The sequence below is a fragment of the Megalopta genalis genome, chromosome 12 (assembly GCF_051020955.1).
Source record: "Megalopta genalis isolate 19385.01 chromosome 12, iyMegGena1_principal, whole genome shotgun sequence".
NCBI classification, from domain to species: Eukaryota; Metazoa; Arthropoda; class Insecta; order Hymenoptera; family Halictidae; genus Megalopta; species Megalopta genalis.
Window position 1 is genome coordinate 5972378 of NC_135024.1, and position 21492 is coordinate 5993869.

General features: G+C 40.6%; 1 protein-coding gene across 6 annotated transcripts in view; it reads left to right on the forward strand.

The window, feature by feature from the left end:
* The window catches only part of LOC117217424 (choline transporter-like protein 1), a 93097-nt gene that overhangs the window by 15606 nt on the left and 55999 nt on the right, over window positions 1-21492 (forward strand). The window contains exon 1 of one of the 6 annotated variants that reach the window (XM_076525772.1): window positions 15521-16319. The exons of 3 other annotated variants lie outside the window; for them this stretch is intronic. In XM_076525772.1, coding sequence (XP_076381887.1) covers window positions 16300-16319 — 20 coding nt within the window. In that variant the 5' untranslated portion in view covers window positions 15521-16299. Of the gene's footprint in view, window positions 1-15520; window positions 16320-21492 lie in introns of those variants that run through there. 2 more of the 6 variants (XM_076525773.1, XM_033465018.2) reach the window with 2 other exon arrangements.

Sequence of the window (21492 nt, forward strand, 5' to 3'; positions counted from 1 at the left end):
ATATTATAATTTATTCAGTAGAACTACTATATATATATATATATATTTAGACAGCACTGAAAGAGTTAATATTGCGTTGGCTTTTACCTTTCAGGGTGATGAGAACAATTTATGTTACGTGATGTTTTAGCCATGACAATGTATTATCTAATGAAACGTCGCGACGAACGACGTACAAAACATTTCATAGTTCCTACGATATTGAAGATGTTCCATTTTGTTTCCAACTTTTTTCCTGCATCTGCTGCCTGCTGCGGTTTTCACGGTGCGCGGCAGATAGGAAAACATGGGTTTTTATCCTGAAGAATCGAAAACTAGCAGAAAAAGCTGATATTTCTACGGAGATTGTCCGTAAAAAAAGAGGTTACAAAAACATCCCTGTTTCCTGTTTTACAAAAGCCTTTTTTCCCCCCTGTTATACCGGATATTCTCTATTCAAAATGACTGGAAATTACTTGCGCGGGATCGGTTGAATCGCCATTGTTAGGTGCTGCTGTTTCTGGTTTGCACAGATTATATAATTCGTTAACGAGGGGATTATATTTTTAAGAGGCTCGCTCGATGATACCACTGTTCCTGAATTTATACCGAATCATCTCCGCATGATACTGGAACAAATTTTCCCCGAAGTGGTCCATCTCTTTTTCTTCGTTTCGTTCGGGTAACGAGCGAACCGCGCGGTTAACGAAGAATTGTGTTCGCTGAAATTTTTTGATGAATTATCTTGAATTATAAATGAACTTTCTTTCTTCGCGGCACGCGGTTAATGGGGTTTATAATTAATGAAGGATTATTCCCGCGGTATCGTTGAAATTGAATTTACCACACTAAGCGAATGGCGGAACGGTTTTATTTGCTCTTGTAACCAACCTCGCCGGCTCTCTATCTTTCCCCTTGCTTTCGCAGCGCTCGTATCTGTTAGCGTTAAAATCGCGTGGATTGACACGCGTGTCATCTGTCATATTGGTTATAATATTGCGGTCCCGCGTCAAATGCAGACATTACGTTCCCGTCCCGGACACGTGCGACTCGATTTATTTTCCCAAATAACAGAGCAGCGGGCCGGCATAATCGCAACCGGAAAGAATAGAAACAGAGCCGGCAGAAGATTCTGCATTTTTAATCCGTCACGTTCGCGCCGCTTCATTTATTGAGGAAACGGAAATCCGATTGCAAATGTGAGCTGTGATTTCGTACGATGGAACCAATATGTAGAAGTTGTATTCCTCGACGATGTGCGCTTTAACGATGCTTCAAAACGCGTACAGAACGATCTCGCGGAACTTTAGGACTTTCTCGATCGTTATTGAAAATTAATTGCCGGATTTTCGTAGTTATTTCTAAGAACGATACAATGCGGAGATTATGCGACGTTCCTTTTTCCATTTTCCAAACCATTTTCGGGGAAAAATATGTCCTCCATTTCGCATCTTCTATATCACGCAGGAATATCTTAGGACAAAATCGGCGACGTATAACGAAAGTAGAAGCTTCGAGCTAACAACCGAGCTCAGGCCTATTGTCGTACAATTATTTCTTACGAAATTATAATGATTTAAATATCGACGATTTGTCGACGTAGCCACGGGGTTTCACGATCCAACGATCATAGATTAAGACCGTAGTAGGACTTCTTAATGATTTTTTAATGCCGCTGGAAAATTTATTCGTACGACGACAAATCATCTCCAGCAACACATTATTAAACACTTAGTTCGATAGACTTCCGGTAAGGTAAACTGGCGGATCAGGTTTCCAAGAACGATCCTACAGGCATTTTTACATTTTCCTGTAATTATTCCGTTCAGCCATCGTTCGCATTTATGCGAGCAACGATCGCGTGTGGTCGCAATGAAGAATCGTCCGTCTGCCAGGGCACGCATCACGCTATTTTATTATTTATATAAAATTGTGCCTCCGTGTTGCTCGTTTTTACTGTCGCATGGGTATTACCATCGTACTTTATAGTATTTACGACCGAGCCGGGAGGTAAAAAAAAAGCCAACGAATAAACCAACGTTTAAATAATTAACGAACTGTCCACCACTGGCACATGCTGAGAATACCATTGTCTGTGTAATTGGCACGCGAAACTGGTCTATTTGGGCGACCTCTCTGACGCGAGTGATTCACAAGCAGCAGAGAACTGTCGCGAATAATCTTATTGAATGCACTCTTGAGTAAGGGTCATTCTACGCTAAATGAATCTTCTTTTGGATGTGTGTCAGGGATCTTGTGCGAAACTAAAATACGATGCTGCTAACGCGCGGTGTGATATTTCGATAATTTATGAGAACTTAATTCTCAGTGACTGTAGTTTTTGTTTTTTTTTCGTTACGTATTTGACTATAATTACTCAGAATGATTTATAGTCATTTCTAGTACGACTTAGTAATTTTAAGTAAAACATATATTGTTATTATTATACATGTCATTTTATGTTTATATAAAAATATGAACTGTGAACATGCATCAGTAACCGCAGACTAAGACGACATAAAAAATAATAGAACTTTTAAATACTATAATTTCCTGGGGTAACTAAGACTCCATTTTAGGTGCTCAGCAATGAACGAATTTGTCCGTATAGCGAAGTTTTGGTCTCTTCTGAATGTTAGTATATAATTAAAGTTAAAAGCTATAATAATTAAAAGTTAAAAGTTAAAAGTTAAAATAGTATATAATTATAGTTAAAAGTTCTTCGATTTTGTACGATTATATTTTGCAAGCTATCGTATGTTCCGTGTACACAATTTTTAAATAAAAAATATTAAAGACACCTTAAAGAGTGGAATTATTACGAAAAAAAATGAATACAAAATAACAATCAAACTTCAAATGCAAACGTTCTCGCTATGAAATAGTGTCAACCAATTTTTGAGAGTTTACTTCAGACATATTTATCTCACCTGAATGCAATATAATATTAAGAATAATACTTATGTATTCCGGGTCCCCGAGATATTGCTTTCGAATTAAGGATAACAGAGAAATTTTCTAAAAACATTCAATTTCTGAATTAAATACTTCTAGCACGCGTCGAAATATCACGCTGTGCGACATCGAAATCAAAACGAGTCGGCCATAGTTTTACTCGGCTGAAATTTTAGCCGGGTAACACAATACGCTAACGTAGCCCATTACTTTCTGGTTCTATGAAAGCAGGAACTTTTCAAACTAATTTCCCGAGGAGCGTAAAAGTGGATTTTCCTAGCCGGAAGTAAACTCCGTTAACGGTCGCCTAGATAAAAATTAATTCGTACCGCACGCGGAAACGAGCAACACCGGATCCTTCCGAAATTCGCATGAGCTACAACATACGTCGATTTCATTAAAATTCCCGGCCAGGCGTCCAGGAAATTCCTTTGGCAAGTCTCGACCCGTGATCCCCTATTTTCCACTAAATCTACTCAATAGTGCTCATCACTGTCTTCCGTCGTGTTGATCAAGCCAAAGCGTAGGAACGCAGGCTGAATTTGAACGATACCTGATTAAAATTGAGTACCGCTTTCTGTGAGACGAAACAACTTTTGGAAGGATTCTCGCTACTAACGGCCAGGTTTACCAACTTCGGAAGATCGACGCTTTTTGCCTCGATCAATAGCTTGTACACATAGAGGCCGTGCGTGTAGAGTTTCCAGCAGAAATTCGAAATAGTTATGTACATACAGCTCATGACACAGTGGTGGATCACGCGGGCGGATATACCTGCTGAAAACTTCACGTGCCGATTTTTTCGGAAACCATTTGTCTGAAATCGGCCAATTTTAGAATTCTGTAGATAGTTGAAATTCGACTGATACCGAATGTATTCGTCTAAATATGTTCTCATAAAATTACGTGAAAAACAGGCAACAATTATCCCCGTTATCTCTGTTCAAATAATTTGTTCGAACAAGTAGATAGAATACTATATGACGAATAATAAATAATCGTTATTCGAATAAAATATTCGCGACTACAAAAAAACTCATTCGGATAATTACCTCAGATATATGTTTAGATAAATATCAAATATTACACGTGTAGATATACATATATTAAATATCACATACATAGATAAATATTAAGTATCGCATGCGTAGGTAAATATTAAATATTGCATATCTAGACAAATATTAGATATTACGTACATAGACGTAAATAGATATTAAATATTAGATATCTAGATAAATATCAGATTTTACGTGCACAAAAATAAATATTAAATATTACGTATTATACATTATATTATATTAAATACTACATACATAGATAAATATTGAATATGCGAAAAAAAATTCGAATAATGTCCAACTCTGGTTTTTGCGAGACTTGCGAGAAGAAGGAACGAAACGTCGGGAAATGCAACTGTCCAAAATAATTTTATTTTGATTGGCATCTTTCGAAGGGGTTGCACGTGTCCCACGGTTGGAAGGTCTAACGACGCAAAAGGGACTGGAAGCTCGGCTGAATGCGCGACAAGGAACAGTTTGTCGGTGGGGGACCGAACCGATTTAAATACGCGGGCAAAAAGTTGCCGCTTGTTCCCGACGCTACACGCCCGACAAGCAATTCCGGGCCGCGTGTCACTGTGTCGAGGGTCCCCGAAAAACCACGGAAATCCGTGAAAGATTCTCGGGAGAACGTAAAAAGCGTGGCTTGCATAAACGTTTACCGACGGGGGGAGGAGATGTAGGTCGCGGCGCGGCGCGACGCGTCAAAGGTTTCGCAACGATATTAACGCTTAACGTTACAATAGAGCCGCGGACGCGTGCTCAATTATTCATGAAGCTTTCGGCGGGACTGGATTTCGTTGGTTGTTTACTCGGAGTGGCTCTTTAGAAGCGGAACAGCCCGATGCCCTTCGCGCCACGCCGCGTCGCGCCGCGTCGCGCCGCCGCACGATTTCTTCGGCCGTGATCCAGACTAACTACTTCTCCGTAAATATATGTATGTACCGACGACACAGAGGGAACCGAGAAATATGAACGCGGCACAATAAAATAGTAAGCCCCCCTCATTTAATACCGTGATCCATTGCTCGCTCTTAATCATCCGTCGATGCGCTTTCACCCTCGGTTTTCACCTTCCGAGGCGCATTTCGTTATGCAACAGCTCCATTAATTTTCATACGTGTTTGAGAATTAAGATTTAGCCATTAGATACACTGCGGAACGTGTGCGAGTTCTTTACGCCCGTGTTGTGAGATTTTATAATACGATACCCCGATATATTCCATGAAAGTGTAGCAATTTACTTAGCTTAACACTTTGACTGTCGCGGCAATACGTGGGCGACAGAATTATTTGCTCGGATTCGACAAATTAAATTTTACGCTGATCTATCGTATCTTTTTAGTTCGATCAAAACGTAGAACGTAGATAACAAGATAATAGATACAAGATAACTTTCCAATTTTAATTTGATTAAATAAAATACTCGTGACACATGTTCGAGGCCGTGTCGTGACGGTCACAGTGTTAATGCTTTTAGCATCGACTGATATGAAATTGTAGCAAAAGAAATGTCTACCTTTTGTTTGAACTTTGCGACTTTAATATTACATTCGTATTATACGAACACCATTAAGATTATATTACTTGTCACGGCCATATGATAAATCGTACGAAGATCACGGTAGACCGAATTTTACGGATATACCGCAAATTATACTTGCCCGTATCGCTTTACGGACTGCACATTGAAAGGGTTAAAGATTGAAAAGAGAAAATGCACGATGCCCGAGTAGGTTCCCTCCGAGCTTCGACCAAATGACCATAGTAACATGAAACGCGATCGGAAAGTAGGGTAGAGATTGTACTTAGAAAGGTTTAACTCGTGATGGTCGTTTTCTAGTAATAATCCGTTCATTGTGAACGTTAGTTCGTGCTTGTAGGTCAGAATGAGATTCTGTCCTGTTGGTCATTGATATACAAACATTCTAGTAAATGTGGCTACACAATAAGTATGAATTTTCTTCTTCTTCTTCTTCTTCTTCTTCTTCTTCTTCTTCTTCTCCTAAGAAGTTGTTACAATTGAAAAAGTTCAAATCAATGCAACTGCGGGGAAAAAGGTACGGCACGGGGTTAAACTCTCAATTTGACTTTCCAATTAGGCGGACGAAAAAGTGTTGTCCGGGTTTCCACGGGGAAAAGTCTGAGACGGGGCGGCGGGGGGGGGGGTGAGAGCGCGACCGATTGCAATCGGTGTTAATAACGAATGAACCTTCCACTATGAAAATTGAAGTTTCTAAGGCAATATTTAAGCACCCGGGAACCATGAGATACGAGCCGTGCATGAGTGTACATTTAATTTTAGTTAATATTAAAACCAGCCAATATTAATTTAGTCAATATTGTAACTTAAATATTCACGCGTGGGAACGCGTTACAAAGAACGCCTAATTGGTTCCGACCTGACCCAACCGATGCTCGCGAACGTTCCATCCAAGCTCGAACGATTCTAGCAACGACTTTTAAGGTACTAGACCCACGTCCAACTGGCTTCTTCCTTTTTTTAAATCGATCTCGCTCCTGATCCTAAGTGTCAGGGCGATTACCCGGTTCGGGACCTGAACCATATCGTATGGTAATGCCCACTTTATAATTCTGACAGAGGCAAATTAATTAGGAGCTTGTGTTCCATTGGTTTTTTCCCCCCGTATTCGATAGATGTATTTCTTTCAAAACCAGGTATATCTCCACTGATGTTTATTTTTAAGTTTCTTTGCAACCATAATGTTCAATCATTTATTACAATTTTTTATATTTATGTATAATTTATTATTTCTGTGTAATTGATATTTTCCTTATATTGTATATATTGTATACATATATATTTAAGTACTATGTATACAATAAATAATATATATAAGTATTAATAATAATATATAAATAATATGTACATCATTTATTACCATTTTTTATATTTATACATAATTTATTATTTCTGTAATTGATAATTTTCTTATATTGTATATATTGTATACATATATATTTAAGTACTATGTATACAATAAATAATATATATATATAAGTATTAATAATAATATATAAATAATATGTACATCATTTATTACAATTTTTTATATTTATATATATAATTTATTATTTCTGTAATTGATAATTTTCTTATATTGTATATATTGTATACATATATATATATATTTAAGTACTATATATACAATAAATAATATATATAAGTAATAATAATAATATATAAATAATATGTATATCATATATATAATTATTAATTAATATTCTATAATTATATTTTGATCCAATATGTACATATATGTGCGTATTTCTGTACAGGGTTCACAGTTTATAATAGAAAGAAAACAAGGTACTAGACAGAACATTTCTATTCGACTGCATTACGTGCAGACAATTTTCCACGAATATCCACGGTCTGGTTATTAACCATCTATGGTAGGGGATCCACATTAATCACAAAGAAATAAATTGAAAATAAAAGCTGCCCGAGGGTCGGTTCTAGCCCCGATTGCCACGGAATCGTCGAAAACGACCGCCGTCGTTAATTACACGAGGATTAGATCATAGAAGAAGATAGTACAGAGAGTGGCAGTCGACTGCCAGAGCAAGGACCAGCGCATGATTTCGCGTTTAGCCATAATTCCCGGGCAATCGGCGAGGTCGCAGCGCGGCAGGCTCAATCGCGATGCACCTACGCGCGAAACGTAGGCGGCCATTATTAGAGTACCAGGAAAATTATGGTACCATGAAGGCCTCTCGACAATGCAACGAGAGAACAAAGCGGGAAAACTCCCTTTAACAGATTGACTGGCCCCGACGACCGCGCGCTTACGGATATTTTCGTGCGGCTAGCAGCAAATTTTTGTTTGCTCCCTGGCCGCATAAAAGCCGTCAAAAGTATCGGGTCGCGGACCCGACGAATTCACCATGAACGTTATCTAATTGTATCGATCCGGCAGCCTCCGACGGAGGCTTCATATTAAAAAGTCATTAGTTCCGGCCGCCTCGCGAAAACCGGACTCCGCATTCGACGTTGTTTTTCGCCGGTCCTAATTCAACGTTAAGGTTCTTACGCCGGACGTTTAAAAGCCCGAGTTAATTTTCTTCCGCCGGCAATTTATTCTGTTTTAAAATTCAACGAGGCTCCCGTTCCGCCGGCTCAAATTCCAGCTCGGGCTGGATCGAGTCGTTGTTCCCCGAAGATCAAGTTCAAATTTAGAATCCGTGTTCCAGTATTTCGAACGTATCGGATCCCGAATCGACTCTGCGCCGCTACGGTTAATGTGCCCGGCTACATCGTGCTTCGATCGTACTCTACTTCAATATTTCTCCTAATTTATCATAAAATAATAATGCGTTCGAGCATTTTATTGAAATATCGCGCGTTCTGCATAGCGATCGAAACTAACGCCGCATAAAAAAATATTAACTTTTTGCACTCGAGACAGTTTCAACTTCGAAATGAAGACATTTGTTTCAGCCTGCAGTGTCTCCATTTGGTACGATTGTTTTTATTTGATACATATGAGAATTCGAAAAATTCTTTTGGAAATTTCTTTCAGAATTCTTTTGGAAATAGCAATTTTTAGCGCCGCCTCGGAGCGCAATGGCTCGAAGAATGAGACCGATTTACATATTGCACGTATTATCGTGGATGAAAAGGTTAGATTTAGATTATTTAGATTATTTATAGGTTGGATTATTCAAGTCTCGCGGCTCGTTTTTACAGTTACCGATTTACAAGAACCATAAAAACGTAATCGTACCTAAAAAAAATCGTACCTCCACTTTCCAAATTATCCATTTTTGCGTACAAGCCGAGAGTCGATTGGTGAAAATTTACTGTACCTAGTATTAGCTACTTTAAATAAATTCTGAATACAGTAAATAAAGCGAACATACCCGCAGTAATAGGTACATTTGCCAAATATAGGTACATTTGCCGTCGACGAAGCGGCTCCGAAAATGGCTAGAAGACTCGAGAATTTATGATTCGATACGGAGGAAGTACGACGGTCGGGAACGCTCGCGATTATTTCGACACGCGGGAATCACGTCGCAGCGACATGGTTTAATCCTGAGCGCCGCGTTAAAAATACAAGCAGTCGGTTTTATTTAACCGCCGATATTTCACTCAACGTTTCGCTCGAAGGGTTCGTTCTAGAATCGCAGATCGCAGGTTGGTTCACTCTCGGTCATAACGCTCGGTTTAATAAGGAATCCATCATTTTTTTTCAGTGGAAGTAATGCAAGTTTTTGTAAAATCTTGTATGTAGGATTCGGTCTTCAGAAGCGTCTCTGTGAAATCTTGATCGAAGTTATTGTGATTATTGAAACTTGCGTGAACACTCGAGACAACGTTTTCGCAGGTACTGTACCAATCTACTTGAAATGTTAACTGCATCTTAAGGAAGAATTCTTGTCTGACTTACAATGAGAACGATATATCGTAGATAGTATCTTTCATCGATGTCGAGAAGACAATTTTTTAAGTAAGATTAAACAGTTGGATTTAAATAGTTACCATTTCTAGGACTAAGAATAATTTATAATTATCTTAAATAATGTTCCGCAAGAATTTAGAAACTAATAATAAGTAGCATCGAACGTACGTACATGTAATAATTCTGTATTTGTTAAACACGCAATCTGGTTTGAAGCATTAATAAATAAATAAATAATTATCATACTTCGCAAAATAATTTTCCTTTCATAACTATAGGTCAAACGATAATTATTTGCGCCTATATTAATGAGAATGCGATCAAAATAAGTCGACAAATTCCTTCAAAAGAAATCAATTCGTGTTTTAATTCTTCACCTCAAAATGGCGTCTCAAAAATAGATCGTGCTAACACCTTGTCTCATAAAAATGGAAAAACTGAATTTATTTAAACATTTCACCAATTTTATTATAACGTATACTTGAATTCAGAACCTTGTTCAATCATTATCCAGAATAGTGTCTTTGTAAAGTCAACGATCTCGAAACAAAAAATGTGAAACCGGTTCAAGCGACCAGCATGATAGGTTTAGCGTTAAACTTGATTAGTTCTTCGAAGCGCGCGATAGTGATCTACCGACAAGTTTATTGATTCCGAATCAATAAAAATTACTTTACCTCGCAGCACTGTGCATATAAATTCAAGCACGATTAAATAGCGCGTTCTCGTTCGAGGTCTCAGAATTAGATCATAAAGTGAGAGATTAAAGGAAACCATAAAGCAGGATTGTATTTCGAAGGTCTGACCGCGGAACAGGATTGTTAATTTCGAAAAGAAAATTGCCTCGGACTGAAAAAACTCCGACTGAAAAATTCCTCTTCGACTTGCCGGGTTAATAACTGGGCATCGCGCAGGCCCGCGAACGCACTCGCTGCAATTGCACATCTCGTGCCGAATTGAATCATCCGCGTTGCCTGGTATCGGGCTCGTAACGAATCACTTAAAATAATTAACGTCGTTGGATCCGATTAACTTTTTTCCAAGTCCCGTAGCGCTGCCTTGCACGATCCGGACCCCAGTCGGCCAGCACACGCTACAGCCCGATAACTCGTCCTCTTATCTGCTTGAGATAAACCGTCGATGATTATTTAATATATCTGTAATCTGCGACGCGCGAGGACGACGGTATTGCCATTCGTTACACAACACGCTGTCATCCATTGGTTGGGAACGAACTAGGATCCGCGATAGCGATACGCGTTGGAACCGTTCGTGCGATAGCGATGGGACTGATTCGAAGCCGTTTTTCGAAACCGGCGAACATTATTCCTGCCCTACCGGTTACATTAGATTGAAATTAGCTCATTTTCTGGCCGCCTAAGCTAAAACGTCATGAAATCGATTATATCGAGGGCTCTGTTTAAACGAAAACCTGAATAATTAATCACGGCCGAAAATGTCAGGCTATTGCCGCAAGGAACAATTTTAAGAGAGTTATAATTAGCTCATCGCTCTGAATGTGAACTGCGTGCACTATTATCGAATAAAAGCGACCCGAAGACAAAATAAAATTCATCGCATTACTTACCGCCGTTCGTTTCGACACGGCCGTTCTTTGTTGAACGCGCGCTTTAACGGATTACGATATTAAATAGCAACGTGCACGATATTAATTCAACTTTCCCTCCACGAACTACGTCGGTCGTCAGCTTTCGGCCATGTCCCAGAGTTTCAAACAAGCCTCCACATACCGAAAACGGTATACAGCTGTACGTTATTCGATACCGACTCCAAAAATACCCGAGACAGTAACAAATGCCGTTTCCGTGTACTCGCAACATCGAAATTAAAGAGTTTATCCGGCGATTCGTGCGAGCGTTTGCGCGCCCCTCAAGTATCAAACGCCATAATCGTCGATGAAGATCGAAGATGGCGAACACAAAAGGGGGAAGAAAGAACAGAAAACTACGTTTTACACTTCAATTTTATCGCTAATAAATCGAGCAGAAGAAACAGCAGGGCAAACATTCAGCACTGACAGCGAGCATCGCGAAATCCTCGAGCGTCCAGTCGGATTCCCAACGCTTGTTCCACAGAGAATACTCGGCCCCGTCACTAGTTCCCGAGCCTGGCAACAAAAAGCCCGTGTCCGGAGACCGCGACGGACTCGTCGTCGTCGTCGTCTCTGGATCATACGTGACGAGGATGTTATTATGAAGCATTCGTTGCATGCAAATGCCGGCGCGACGCTCGGCCCGACCCGGCCGCCGCTTGTGTTTCTATTTTTTTCCGGGACGCATCGAGTGAAAATGAGCCCGCAGTTTTGTCCAAAAACGTTCTGCCGAAAATCTGCGGCCGAAAAATCCCGGCCGCGAGATTCGCGAGACTTTCCTGCGGCACCGAGCGAAATAATTGATCGCGGATTGCCGAGTGCTTCGATTGCAATTTAAACAGTCTCTATTGGACTATGCAGCTTTAATTTCCAAGCTAACAGTCTCCTTTCTCCGCAGACGCCATCGCGTCTCCCGGGATCGATGCAATTTTAGCGCAAAAATCAAATTTCGTTCTTTCACGATTTTTTTTACTGCTCGTGTTTTAATACGCATGGCGAGCCATTTCACTGTTTCGCTTTAATCTTCCTTGTGAAATACGTGTTGCATAAATTATGTTTCGAACAAAAGTTGTTCGGTACGAAGAGAACCATATTACGGCAACAGTTAATTTTTTGCTTTTTCCCTTCTCTTATCAAAAAATGGAGACTGGACGAAATATATGAAACACTTGCGCATGCAACTTGAATTGATCGATCGCCTAAATGCTTGTACGGATCGTAATGAATAAGATTTCGAACATATCTTGCGTTAAAAATCGACTAAAAACCATCTCGATAAATATTAATTTTCAAGCCCTGCACTTTAATAGTTTTTTATTCTCTATTCGATAGACTTACATGCTTCTTCATTTAATAGAACTCAATGCTACGTTCGAAACATCATTTTCATACAACACGTAGTTTACAAAAAAGAATTAGGATGAAAGAGCTAAATGATTCACCTTGTATTATTACCGTGGTGTTGTGATCTCCATTTCGTAAATATTCTATATAAAATTATGATTATATTTGTGCTGCATGTGAACATATTTATTAAATTATCTTGCGTACAATGATGTAAATATTCATTAACGTAGCGTGACACGACGCGAGTAGCACATGAACAATCGTATAACAATGCGTATACATGTTAAAGTTAATACGAAAACCTACGTTAGGAGAAAAACGATTATTTATAAACAATCGATTTTAGATATTCATCCATAGTCCAAGATTGCTCCGTTGAAATTAACGGTGTACTCTAACCATGACAAAGTGAAACGATACTCCGGGCAAAGATAAATGCATTTCGGATAACCTAAAGTAATATCCGCGCAAGTTTCCCATTTATCTGACGTTTATGGAACTTGAGGCGCACCGAAGGAACGGTCTCTTAACGTTTGTTTCGATTATACCGAGTGTCCCGAAGTGAACTTCCAACGAGAAAGTAGGTGGGTTTGTTCATTTGCGTGGGTAAAGCAGCGCGCAGCCTCGCGAAATATTCGACGCTCCCGGGCGCGATTTCGGTACCCGGCATAAATTTCATCCGCATCGCGTCCGCCATTTTGCCGACGAATTGCAGTGATTCTAATGCTAATCGGACAGCACGTTTTTCCCCGTGTTTCCGTTGTAACCGGCCTGTTCCGTGTAAATTATTCCGGCGTAAGTCCGCCCCTTAGTGTACGCACGTATTTCATAAATTAAATTTAATTTCCACGTGTCCGCGGTACGTATTGGTACACATATATGTACACGTAGCCAGAGAGACGTATATATATATTTATGCGTATTTCTTCGTTGCGGGAGGTAAAATATGCTTCGCGCAGTTGGGCTGCCGCATCGAGAGTTAAAAACAGCGGTCCAGCAGTTTGTTTCACTTTCATAAAATGGAAATGTGGAAAGTGCTTTTTTTCTTGCGAGCTCTCTCTCTCTCTCTCTCTCTTTCTCTCTCTCACTCTCTCTCTCTCTCTCTCGCTCTCTCGCTCGCTCTATTTTCCCCACTCGGAGCTTCCATCGATAAGCGTCAAGGCTGGGAAACAAGTTCCAACGAAGTCGGGTATTAAAGCCATTCGTTTCCAGTTTGAAGCGTTACTTTCCCTGATAGATAATATCCAGTACCGGCGCCATTATTAACGGAAGAACGCACTCGGATATTGTAGACTGATTGGTTTAACCATTATACACTAATGGAAAGTGCATAATAGATCTCGTTCTGTTAAGTTTGATTTCGCTTATTTCCTGCTCGGACAGTTTCGAATTTGACCAATCCATTCCGCAAATGGAAACAGGAAAAAAAGGAATCACCGCGCGAACAGTATTTCTACCGACTTCAATTCAACTTTTAATACCATCAATTTTTTGTCCAGAGAAGAGCGATACGATACTCGTTGCGGGAACGGAATTTTCGCTAAAATGTTCCTTAGCGCGGCCGAATACAACATAGATTCGGCGCAACGGACTATAATTTCTCCAATTAACGAGTTAATCGCAAACCGATATTTTAAGGCAAGTGGTCAGCGTTCATTATTGCGGTCATTGTATATTCGGGGTGCCGTTGAACGCGCTCAATATTTGTTTATTCATCCAAGTGTCAGGCTGTAATGGAATAAATGCGTTCTCGGCGTTTCTGTCACTTACACTGCACATATGGTCGGGAACTATCAAAATTAATTTAATAGTACATACACGGGCGCGATACGGATTTCGGTTTCGAAATGCTTTCGATCAACAGAGCGTTCCGACAAAATGCCGCTTTCAGCTATTTATTTATTTAAGTGCGCGAATACCACGTTTCTCCGCTCCATCTGTTCCAATCTGCAATAGGAAGCACGATACTGTATTCACGAACGTTCATCCTACCGAAAAGGTGCCATTTTATCGAAAGGAAGCAACCTTTAAATCCAAAATCGATGGCACAGCCAATATCATAATTACGTACTTCGGTCGCATTTCTGTGTCGAGTGTGATGAGCTACCTTATTGGAAGTCGCGATTTCGGCTATGAAATTTCGTTCGAATATTTCGTTCAATCAAAACGGCGCTCTCGGGCATTCCGATCTATTTATCCGCCGTTTCATAATGTCCATTATAAAGAATCCACACGTTCTTGTCCCGTAACGGAACCATTTTATTGGAACAAAACATCTTATAGGTCCGAGATCGTTCGAAGCCAATGTAAAAAGTTCTTTTATCACGTCTTTATACGACATAAAATTACTATGAAAACACGTTGACGGCCGTCACTTTGGCTCCGAGAGGTTTTACACCTCTTCCGTGTTACGCTCCGACAAAATGGCACCTTTCATGTCCTTATTGAAACGTGCGACTGATTCGTTTGTCCATTTAACACGAGCGCAACTCGTCTAATTTAATAACAGATAATTCGAAAGATGTTACCGTCAATTTTCAGATAACAATAAAAGAATATTCAAAGCAGCCTCGCAATGTATTGTACTTACGAGTTCAGCTAACAAAGGGCACTACTTTACGGTAAAATGAACACCGTGGCGATTCGTGGTAATCGTCCTCGTTTTACGACAATAAAATGTGTTACCAAATGTGTTCACTTGATCGTCGCTTTGACAGTCACGCTGTCGTCTTGGGAATTTAATAAAATCAACGTGTTTCATTCGGTCACATTAAAATTGAAAAGTTCGGTTCTACAACGTCGATTACAATTTTGCGATTCTTAAGAGCAAAATCAGAAAGATGAAATAAATTAGCGTAGAAATAAATTTCCGAATCTGAGCGAACGATTCGGTCAAAGTATTATTGTATCGAGAAACAGCGTGATAAATATTGAAACGCAGAGGCGAACAAAGCGACGGAAGCGACGTGACGGACAATCTGTAAGGATCCGAGGATTAGATACCCGAAAAGGTGGCATTGTACAATGAAAATAGAGATGAATGGAAGTTTGGAGCAAGCTGACGACTCCAGCTGGCAGCGTTTCCCAGAAAAAGGTGTAGGTAGCATTTCCTAGAAAAGGAATGGGGAAGCGGTTGGAAACGGAGATCAGGACGACGAGAGCCCGAACGTGCACGGTAGTCCCATGAGTTCGGGCGAAGGATCGGGAGGCTTTCGCAGACCCTTCATCCGGCCTACAATAAAGCGGCGGGGGTGGGGCGATACGTTTAACCTGAAGAGCAAGCAGGTGCGTTCGTTCAACCCACGACCGGGCTGCAGTTTACCTGCGGGAGTGTCTGGCAGCGCACCTACGCGCGTCGTGTGTCGTCGTCGTCGTCGTCGTCGTCGGGTCTCGTCACCGCTCTGGCAGCTCGCGGGCGGAAACTCGGTCAAAAATCGATCAAAAATTCAGGCGGCGCCGAACCGCGGCCTCGATCCTGTTGCGGATACACGCGAGCGACGCGCGGCGCGGATCGGCGTTGAACAGCGCGAGTAAAAGCGGGAGAGAAAGAGAAAGAGAGAAAGAGATAGGAACACACAGTGTACACCGCTCGTATGGAAAATTTCGATCGATTATTAACAGCCGGCGGTGTCTATTGAAATTCACGCGATTAGCGGCGGTGATACGAAGTACATGTAAACTAATTTCGGCCTGTACAAGCTGCGCCGGCCGCGTGTTTAATCATTCTCCGCGGCTCGTCATTATCTTCCGGCGATTTGCGGGAATTAATTAGACCGGCGCGACGCGGCCGTGCCTTTGTGTTTCCCTTCGCGCGTGTGTACTGGCACTTCGGATATTTTCATGGAAATCAACCGGCGGACATCGAAGTGCGCCATCATCCGCTCCGCCCGTCGCCGTTGTCCTTGTTGTTCTTCGCTGGATGCGCCGGAGAGTGAAACCGTGAGTCCTCGTTTTGCAACGGCTGTTTGTTTGTGTTAGAGAATTTGTATTCCGCGACCGATACAACAGGTCTTGTGACGGTTCGTTCGCTCTTTTTTTCTTTCTCTCTCTCTCTCTCTCTCTCTCTCTTTCTCCCGTTGATCATCCCGCGAGTAACGCAGCTAGATTGAAGTTTGGATTATTCGTAGCGTGTTCCGGCCCGCGCGCTCGGCGTAAAGCACAAACTTCGTTGCGATTGAAACGATTTTGCACTAGCCGCGGACCGAGTGCGAATCGTTGCGCGCTTTGGCGGCACTGCGAGTATTGTAGTTTAAGTTTTATCCGGAGTATCAGAATTCATTTGTGGACCGGGAATTGAATTTTCTTTTTTAACCGGGCCTCCCGTTCATATTCGGACAGTCTTTAAATGGGAATAACTTTCCGTAATCGGATGAAACGAGTTTCTCCGGGAAGCTACGAAAGCTCTATCAAGAGGGAGAATTTTTTATTTGTTACTCTCGCAGCAGCAACGTCCGCCGATCAAGATAAACGTTTTAGAATATATCTATCGCTGTCCCGTAAAAACTATTCGTGTCACAAGCTTTTAAATTTAACTTCATGCATTGATTGAGCTGCACAATATGGGATTTACTGGAATAGACTGAAGAATATAAAACAGCAAGGAAACGATATTAATACGAAAGGCTAGTAATCATAATCTTTCGCGCAATGATGGTAATTTTATTCTACTATTGCAGTCTATCATTTCATCACTTTTCAAACTTTTGATACTTGCCCGGATCACACAAAGCAGGCTTCTGCATTTATTTTCGTATTTCACAAAAGTTTTACTACACATCGTTTAATAAGCTAATCCCTCCAAACAGCTATAACTCAATATAACTTTGAAATCACAGATTATTATCTATCCTGCCTTTTGGATCTCAGACAGAGTCTCAAAAATATTTTGTTCCGTTGTTCCTCCTTCGTAACGCATTCTGATTTTTAACTCCTACTTCACAATCAGATCAAATTCAATTTTTGTTGAAATCGTGAATACATTGTTAATTTATACCTAAAGCTGAATATTGACTAGTTTCTGTAAATCTCTTATAACCGCGCGAAAGACCAAGACCGTAGGAGTTTAACTTCTGAAAATAGGTTCAAACCGTCCGGTACAATTTTGTAAAAGTTATCTCTAAAAGAGTGCTCGAGTATTAACGGCAGTGCTGTATAAAATTAACTAGAGCGTAAAACAGCGACCATATTGGTTGTTCACTGGGAAAGGGTTCTTTCGAACGAGTGGCATCCGAAAGCCAACGTTTCCGCGATGGTGAAATTTTTGCGACGTTGATTTCGAATCACCTTGCGCCACAATGCTCGTGATTTTATAACGCAGCGAAGTACGGTAAACACAACTTCGCGACTATTCCCCTTTCGAAAACCGTCTCTCGCGGAATTTTTCCGAAATGACTTTACGCCGAGTCCCGTTCCGCTTCGCCGGCGAGCTCGAGCGAGAAATCTTGATTTCAGGGAAATTTTGTATAAGCGTAATGCACGTCGAAATACGCGAGCGCGCGCGCGCGCAAAAGAAAAAAGAAACTGCACGTAGGTGGGCGCCGTCTTCGGAAATTTGCTTCCGAAAAGAGACCGCACTTCGCGGAATATTCAAACCGCCGCCGCATTTCGTTGCACCCAATTTGATGTTTCAGCGTCGGTGCAAATTGCCATTTTTTTCGACTTCGTCCCGGTGTGGCCGGAAGTTCGCCAACTCGATAATTAAAAATTCGGCTTACGTTCCTCACGCACAAAATGGTCAACGACTAATTAAAAATTTAGTTTAGATAGGTAACTGCAAAAACGGCGAATGCATTATTCAAAAGTTCGCTGCCGCACGATAAAAAAATGGAAATATAACCGCCGAATTATCTATTATTAAAATTCATTTCGCATATGCGACACGATTTATTGTACAAAGCAGCGTGAACAATCGATTCGTACAGTATTCATAAAGTATCCGTACCCTTTTATCCCCGAGCCTGTAACGAGAAATTCAAAAATTAATTTTGTAGATTCCGTTCAAAAGAAAAAAAAGATAAACGTACTTACGCGAATTGCCTTGCGCGACCGACCGTAACGAGCAATCCTAATTCTAATCAAGGTTTTAATCAAGGTTTCGCTGTGCACTTGTCCGCAGCTTAAAAACTACTTCAAAAGGAATTTCGAACCATCGAAAAGCTCGGAGGTCACACAGCTAATTAAGCATTTGCTGCCGGGTGCAATTTTCCACGAATTACATTTCCAAAAAATCGAGCCGCCGATGCCGAAACCGTACCGCGACTATACGAGATCCTCCCGGCGGAATTTTTCCAATTAAAATGAAGTCTGTAGAGAGACAATAACTGGCTCGAGAACGTGAAACTTCTTTTGCGTAAATTATTCAACGCGAATCGAGTTTCCGTGGCAATTTCCAGCTGAACGATTAATGGAGAAATAACTCGATTTCTTAGTCGCCGGAAATCCCTGGCCGGACGGCAAGGTGACAAAGGTTTTATCGAGCGTGTGTGCGTGTGTGTGTGTGTGTGTACGGTGTAACTGCGCACGGGCACCGGTACACGTGCCCTTGTAAACACGGATGCTAGTCGTTTTTCAAGGTATTAAATATTGCGTAAATCCCGGGGCTTGTTTAGCCACGCTCAGACAGCGTTACAAGGGGGCGGGGGGCGGGCAACGTTCAAGAAAATCGTCCGGTATCGACATCCGCTTGCTCCACCTTTCAATTACACGGCCCGTTGTTTGCCGGGCTCCGAGGATGGTAAACAGAATCGTACGTTTCTTTTCAAAGCCGTTGCTCGCAGCGATTCCACTCCCCCTTGCCGTCCCGCGCCCCTCCCACGGCCACCCTCGTTCGCCGGCATTAATTAGCGGCTTAATTAAATGAAGTTTGCGATCGTACCTTAGACGGCAGCTACAAAACGGCCCGGGATCGTAAGACTCTTGATTTAGAACAAATTTCAGATCGGTTTACACGAAACGTTCCCTTTTTATACGGCGAAGACGCGACGTTTCAGTGTCCGTTGGGTCAAGAATTTTTTTTCTTTCCTTCTTTCTTCTTTTTTTAGAAAGCGCTCTTCGCGAATTAATGAACGGTGCAAAGATCAATTTCCGGCTCTGAAACCCGGTAAATGATAATTAGCTGTTTTAATAGCGGTCGGGATATTGATCAATTTCTGATTCATTTACTGTGTGCAGCGTGCTTTCGAATTAAATGCCGAAGGGATATTCTGTTTTCTTTTCTTTTTATTTAATGAGAAAGAGAAAGAGAGAGAGAGAGAGAAGTTCTTCGACATTTCTTTTTTACGGAAAATAACGAATGAAGTTAATTAATCTGAGACTTTGTGTACGGTTCTCGTTGTACTTTCACGATACTTGTTGACATTTTTTCAGTTTGTGGTACTTTTATAGAAAAATGTTTCGTTTTCGAATGTCTTTTAAGTCGTTAGTGTTTTATTGTCGTGCATGTATCTACGAGCACAAATGTTCTCCGTATGTGCTATTAATTATTACATTTAAAAAATGTCGATTGTTTGAGAAGTTGATAGGTCTCCGCCATTAAAATAATCTTTACGTAGTTCTGTAGAATTTCGATCACCGGAGATTCCATTATCACGTTCCGTGCCGAGCTTTTTTTACTCGAATCTTCACACTTTGATATTTTACTAAAACTTGATGTATTACGTGCAATATTATTAATTCTCGTACACATAACAACGTAACAAAAACTTATCAACGCCCATTCTTGCGGTGGAAATTGATTCTTCGGTTCTAAATTTCTTGTAAACAATTTGTTCAGTTCACTAAGTAAACATGCAAGCGTGTACCATCGATGGTACACGTGGCACGGAACGTGTTAATAGGCGTTGAAAATTTCACAAGCCGGATAATTGAAAATATCGTTAATAATAGTTGCAAAATATTTCTGCCTGTGAACTTCGATGAACGGTAAAATCGATGAATAGGTAACTAGTATAAAATCACCAGAAATGTTTCATTACTGTCAAAGATGTAAGTTATTTTAGTCAATCATTGTTTATAATTATATCATATTATAATTACTTATGATGTAATATAATATACTCAAATATAAATTACTTATATCTTTTATCGTCTTTTTTACAGCAAAAGGTACTATAAAAAGCATAGTAGCGTGCTTTGTTAAATTACAAAATTGAAAATACTAATTCCACACATTTGGGATATTTTTGTTCATTTTGGGTCATTTTAAGGTTAAAGATCTTCCAACAAACAAATATCTACGTCTTATTAAAGAGAAGAACGACACATTTAAGAAGCAGGAAAATACAGGGAAATATTATAAACGCAGTTAATCACACAGTTCTGGATCCGAGAACTATCCAAATTATCACCGTAAATTGTTAACGACATTTTCAATCGTCCGGCGGTAGCTTGTGAAATTTTCAGCATCCATTAATGGAATCTCCGATCATCGGCATTCCACAGAAGTACAAACAGATTATTTTGAGAGAGAAGACTTATCAGCTTCGAACAATCGACTTTTATGTTAATCAATTTGCAACAGAAACATAATATGTACACTACCAAAAAAAAATGCATATCGCCACTTCTATCTCTGCGACAAGAAATCTCCTAGCAGCCGAAAGAAGTTTCTTTATTCAGATTTTATATAACACGAGATATTCCATTAAAATCCACAGTCAATTTACAAGCAATTACCAGAAATTTAGGCTTACAAAAATAGGCTTGATATTCGGAATTTTCGAATGGCTGTTTCTGTTTGGTCAATCTGTAACACGCTTGCAATAATAACGCGACAATCGTTTGGATATTTCTCGCGGGAAGATTAGGTTTTCAACGATGATATTTTTGCGGGTCGGTCGCTTCGCGCGTTCGAGGACACGAGAATTGTTTTCCGCAGAGATGAATTTTGCGGACGGAGCGATCAATTTTTAATATCGTGATCGCCGTGTTACCGGCGAGGTCATTCGTCCTTTTATTTTTCGTCTTGGCACCCCCCCTGACTCGCCATGAATCACCGTGAAGAGCGCCGAGGATCCACGAGAAAAATAGAACATCCCGGCCGTTTAGTCCCGCGAATATTTTACAGGCACTTTGCTTCGGAATAATGCATCGAGTGTAATACACGGCCGGCGTA